The sequence below is a fragment of the Lytechinus pictus genome, chromosome 2 (genome assembly GCF_037042905.1).
Source record: "Lytechinus pictus isolate F3 Inbred chromosome 2, Lp3.0, whole genome shotgun sequence".
Taxonomy (NCBI): Eukaryota; Metazoa; Echinodermata; class Echinoidea; order Temnopleuroida; family Toxopneustidae; genus Lytechinus; species Lytechinus pictus.
Window position 1 is genome coordinate 57,918,324 of NC_087246.1, and position 6,085 is coordinate 57,924,408.

General features: G+C 41.0%; 1 protein-coding gene across 1 annotated transcript; it reads left to right on the forward strand.

Moving 5' to 3' along the window:
• The first annotated feature begins 260 nt into the window (after positions 1 to 260).
• Positions 261 to 3,169, forward strand: LOC129253904 (kelch-like protein diablo). Its single transcript, XM_054892338.2, has one exon. It carries the CDS (start codon positions 416 to 418, stop codon positions 2,201 to 2,203), a length of 1,788 nt encoding a protein of 595 aa, XP_054748313.1. The 5' UTR covers positions 261 to 415; the 3' UTR covers positions 2,204 to 3,169.
• The last annotated feature ends 2,916 nt before the right edge of the window (positions 3,170 to 6,085 follow it).

A 6,085-nucleotide genomic window follows, 5' to 3' on the forward strand; every position in this document is an offset into this window, starting at 1 on the left:
TCGTCCTCGGAAAATTTAACAAGCAAAATAAAGGAAGAAGAGATAATGCCACTCAAAAAGGGGGGGGGGCACGGGCCGGATGTGCCCCCCTCCTGGAATCATGCCGATCTACGAACTTCTTACCATAGAGCTACTAGTATTACAGAATAGCTCCATGTTCTTACTCAGGGGTGCATTTATTACCCCTAGGGTAATAGTATGATACCGGAAGCTCCATTCGCTCACCCCAAGGAGTTCCTTGCTTGTGCTATACCTACATGTACGTATGTAAGATATAAAAGCTGCGTTGCATTACGAACGGGCGACAGCGTCGCTCGTGTACGGAATTCTATTGTTGTCTCTGCGGGCGCACTCCCGTACATGCAGACACAACACCATACCCCATATCATTATAAATGACTCAGACAGTTGTTCGATGAACAGTCAAGTTGTTTTTCGTACCATGACACGAGCCCGGAAAGGCGGAGGGATGGATTTCTTAGAACCAGATAATGGTTCCCGAATCCTAGAGAAGTTGAGGATGCAGAGGGCAGACGAGAAATACTGTGACATTGTTTTAAATGTAGAGGGAAAGGTGTTCAAAGCCCACCGGAATGTTTTGGCTGCGTGTAGTCCGTACTTCGATACTATGTGCAATAGCGGGCTGGAGGAAGACAAAGTGGATACAGCCGTCGCGACCATCGAATGTACATCAGCTGAAGCAATGGATGAGATTTTGAACTACATGTATACAGGGAAAATCTCAATCAATGCCAACAATGTTGAGTCTATTTTAAGAGGGGCAGACCCTTTTCTGATGACTGCTTTGAAGGAATATTGCTATCAATTTATGTGGCAGAATATGGATGCCTCCAACGTATTGGCAGTGAGGCAGTTGTCCGACTTGTATGGCTTTGCAGATTTGTTCAGCCGTTCACAACAGTTCATTAGAAATCAGTTTATGCAGGTTATTCAACATTCCATGGAAGATTTCCTCAGGCTCAGCTATGAAGATATCCTTGAACTCATCACTGATGAAAAAATCAGGGTAGAAAAGGAAGAGTGTATCTATGACATTGTTGTCCAGTGGGTGAAGTTTGATATTGCGTTCCGAAAGCCTCTGTTTCCCCGGTTGTTATCTCATGTGCGTATGCCACATCTGGGACGGGATTTTCTCATTACTCATGTTGAGAAGGAAGAACTTGTTTCCGCTTTTGATGAGTGCAGGAACATGTTGGCTGAAGCAAAACATCAGACAGATACTACGAGACGAAGTTACTGTAGCGACAGTCCTGTCTTGAAGCCTCGTAAGGGACGTCTGACGGATGTTGTCATCATGATTGGTGGTGTATCAGAGCAGGGACCTTTGGCAGATTGCTTTGCTTACCTCATCGATGAAAACCGGTGGAGCTCACTCCCGCCACTTCCCAACGAGCTTCGATTCCATGCAACAACCATATTGAACAACTGTATGTACGTGGCAGGTGGAACAAGCAACCAGCTTACAACGAGCAAGGTGCATTGCTATGACCCCATCAACAACTCTTGGAATGAAGTGGCCTATCTGCAAACCCCTCGTGAATACCTCTCTCTTGTGCCTTGTGATGGTCATCTCTATGCTCTCGGTGGGCTGCGCTGGGATCGTGTCCAGCAAAGTGTCGAACGTTATGATCCCGATGCTGACAAGTGGTGTTGCGTCTCGCAAATGCCAACAAAGCGGTACAACATGCAAGTCGTGTCTGTTGGTAACAGGTACATTTATGCCATTGCTGGGAGGGACTCGTCACGCAGACCTACTCCTATCGTTGAGCGCTATGACACAAAGACCGATGAGTGGACTTCTGCGGCATCCATTCCGACCAAGGATGGCCTCTGGGAATGTCCTGTTGTGGAAGTCTACCAAGGCCAAATATATGTCACAGACCTGTCGACCAAAGCGTACAGACTGAATGTGGAGCGCAATGCTTGGGTCGAGGCCCAATGCAAGTTTGCACGGATACCAGAGAGAACTTGTTTCCAATACTGTGCCATTAACCGCAACGTCTTTATCTTTGGTGGATGGGGCAGTGAGAGGTCCAACAACTCGCCCATCTCCGATGCCTGTATATTCAACCAGGAGCTGGGCTTATGGAGTAATATAGCTCCACCTCCTGCCTCCACCTTAGCCTCTGCATGCTGCTTTCTCCAGGTGCCCTATGAATTCCTATCGGAGAATGGAACATGATGACTACATTCCAGAAATCAAGAGTCTTTTTTAAAGGTGAGTTTTGATATGATTTTAAAGTCAAATCTGCTTTTCATGCCCAGCATCTATGTTTATACATGGGTTTACATGTTTTTTCAATTGGTCTAAAACTCAAATGCCAATTCTTCTTCTTCTTCTTCTTCAAGCTACACTGCCTCCTTCAATCCTGAAGATTCTTGCAGTATTGTAGTACCGGGGACCGGTTCAGTAACCAATTCATCCAGTAACCAACTCGTCTACTACTGGTCTACCATTAGTTCGTCCACTATCCACATGGTCTAATTGCCATTTCGTCTAATAAATAACCAGTTGGTCCAATAGCCATTTAGTCCATACCATTTGGTCTAATTGGACCAAGTGTTAATTGGGCGAAATGAATGAAAATAAAATGTACATTAGACCCACTGGTTATTAGATGAAGTGGTCTTAGAATCTTAGATGAACTTGTGACTGGACCAAATGATTGTTAAACGAAATGTTGATGGAAGGAATGGCAGTACAATGTATACTACTGTAAATGGAGTTTGACCATTTGACGAGTTGGCAATAGACGAATTGGCAATTTACCTAGATGTAAGACTCAGTGTTAAACTGCCCCAACTGCTGCTACATGTATAAGCATTTTACTTTTGGTCAACCTTTAACATCTACATGTAGCAGACAGATCATGCTATGACTAATGAGGGCTACATGTAGTCCACCCCAATAAATAGTGGGTTTGAATAAATACAGTCTAGGAAAATCAAGCAAACATAAAACTGAAAATTTCATCAAAACTACAAAATCTTAAAGTTTTACTGGTCTTCACGATGTACGTGCAGTGTGCCAGGATTAGTCAAAGGTATTTCTTCTGTTTTCTTGGAGATTTTACAAAAAGGAAGTGCTTCATTGAATCACAATAAGTTGAAACATACATGTAGGCTATCCCATATAAATCAAACCTTCTTTGTCAATAAAATGCAAAATGAATATTATTTAAAAAATGTAGTGAGTAGGTGACATTGGTTTCTCTATTTGAATGCCAGCTAGGAGAGACAGACGTACAGTATTAGACCTGGATTTTTTTTTTTTAAATACCCCAGTAAGTAAAACTTTCTTAAGAATGAAATTTCTCTTATCAGATTTCGATGAAATTCGTGTTAACCTTTTGTAGTTGTCCAAGTGTAAAATACAAAAATCATCTTGTTCTTGTTTCTACTGTTTGTTGCCAAACGTAGTGTACTTGGTGTTTTGTTTCCAAATCTGTGTGTGGGATGGAGGTGGTAATCCATTGTTATTGAAGAAATCCCCAAGATAGTGTGATAATAGCATTTACCTTTCCTATACATGTTTTGACAGATAAGAAGCTAATCACTCATGCCCATCTTAAGTTGATCTTTCTCCTCCCCCATGTGAATTAATGGAGCTTAAAACTAGATTGGAGCCCAGAGCACCTGAATAAAGTAACCACACTAGGTGGTTTCAGATTTCCAGGTATTTTCTGATCAGGAAATTTGCCCTGATCTACCCTGATCAAAAAATTCCAGGGAATTTGGCAGTGTGAAAGCAAATTACTCATAATATCCCCGTAAGAAAACGCCTGTTAAATAGTAGGTTTGTCAAAATGACGAGAACTTTCGCAGGGAGTTTCCAAGGTCGCGGCTATTTTGGCGGTGTGAAAGCAAATTATGGGAACTTTATTAATATAGCCCAGTGTGTAGTTGGGCGCGGGCGCCGTGGGTGGCTGCTGAGCTACACGTAGCAATTTTTAGTCTTGCGCCTTGCCTGCTTATCAGGTCATACTGCACATGCTTGTAAATTTAGGAACTTTCCCCAAAGGGTATGTTTCGGGGCGGTGTGGATGTGGGAATAATTATCAGGTATTTTTTAGCCTGAAAAATTCTAGTAACTTAACATAGATTCTCGTGCATTCCTATCGGAGAATGGAACATGATGACTACATTCCAGAAATCAAGAGTCTTTTTTAAAGGTGAGTTTTGATATGATTTTAAAGTCAAATCTGCTTTTCATGCCCAGCATCTATGTTTATACATGGGTTTACATGTTTTTTCAATTGGTCTAAAACTCAAATGCCAATTCTTCTTCTTCTTCTTCTTCAAGCTACACTGCCTCCTTCAATCCTGAAGATTCTTGCAGTATTGTAGTACCGGGGACCGGTTCAGTAACCAATTCATCCAGTAACCAACTCGTCTACTACTGGTCTACCATTAGTTCGTCCACTATCCACATGGTCTAATTGCCATTTCGTCTAATAAATAACCAGTTGGTCCAATAGCCATTTAGTCCATACCATTTGGTCTAATTGGACCAAGTGTTAATTGGGCGAAATGAATGAAAATAAAATGTACATTAGACCCACTGGTTATTAGATGAAGTGGTCTTAGAATCTTAGATGAACTTGTGACTGGACCAAATGATTGTTAAACGAAATGTTGATGGAAGGAATGGCAGTACAATGTATACTACTGTAAATGGAGTTTGACCATTTGACGAGTTGGCAATAGACGAATTGGCAATTTACCTAGATGTAAGACTCAGTGTTAAACTGCCCCAACTGCTGCTACATGTATAAGCATTTTACTTTTGGTCAACCTTTAACATCTACATGTAGCAGACAGATCATGCTATGACTAATGAGGGCTACATGTAGTCCACCCCAATAAATAGTGGGTTTGAATAAATACAGTCTAGGAAAATCAAGCAAACATAAAACTGAAAATTTCATCAAAACTACAAAATCTTAAAGTTTTACTGGTCTTCACGATGTACGTGCAGTGTGCCAGGATTAGTCAAAGGTATTTCTTCTGTTTTCTTGGAGATTTTACAAAAAGGAAGTGCTTCATTGAATCACAATAAGTTGAAACATACATGTAGGCTATCCCATATAAATCAAACCTTCTTTGTCAATAAAATGCAAAATGAATATTATTTAAAAAATGTAGTGAGTAGGTGACATTGGTTTCTCTATTTGAATGCCAGCTAGGAGAGACAGACGTACAGTATTAGACCTGGATTTTTTTTTTTTAAATACCCCAGTAAGTAAAACTTTCTTAAGAATGAAATTTCTCTTATCAGATTTCGATGAAATTCGTGTTAACCTTTTGTAGTTGTCCAAGTGTAAAATACAAAAATCATCTTGTTCTTGTTTCTACTGTTTGTTGCCAAACGTAGTGTACTTGGTGTTTTGTTTCCAAATCTGTGTGTGGGATGGAGGTGGTAATCCATTGTTATTGAAGAAATCCCCAAGATAGTGTGATAATAGCATTTACCTTTCCTATACATGTTTTGACAGATAAGAAGCTAATCACTCATGCCCATCTTAAGTTGATCTTTCTCCTCCCCCATGTGAATTAATGGAGCTTAAAACTAGATTGGAGCCCAGAGCACCTGAATAAAGTAACCACACTAGGTGGTTTCAGATTTCCAGGTATTTTCTGATCAGGAAATTTGCCCTGATCTACCCTGATCAAAAAATTCCAGGGAATTTGGCAGTGTGAAAGCAAATTACTCATAATATCCCCGTAAGAAAACGCCTGTTAAATAGTAGGTTTGTCAAAATGACGAGAACTTTCGCAGGGAGTTTCCAAGGTCGCGGCTATTTTGGCGGTGTGAAAGCAAATTATGGGAACTTTATTAATATAGCCCAGTGTGTAGTTGGGCGCGGGCGCCGTGGGTGGCTGCTGAGCTACACGTAGCAATTTTTAGTCTTGCGCCTTGCCTGCTTATCAGGTCATACTGCACATGCTTGTAAATTTAGGAACTTTCCCCAAAGGGTATGTTTCGGGGCGGTGTGGATGTGGGAATAATTATCAGGTATTTTTTAGCCTGAAAAATTCTAGTAACTTAACATAGATTCTCGTG

Excerpts from the sequence above, each read along its gene's own strand:
- LOC129253904 (XM_054892338.2), top strand. The coding sequence starts at position 416 with ATGAACAGTCAAGTTGTTTTTCGTACCATGACACGAGCCCGGAAAGGC.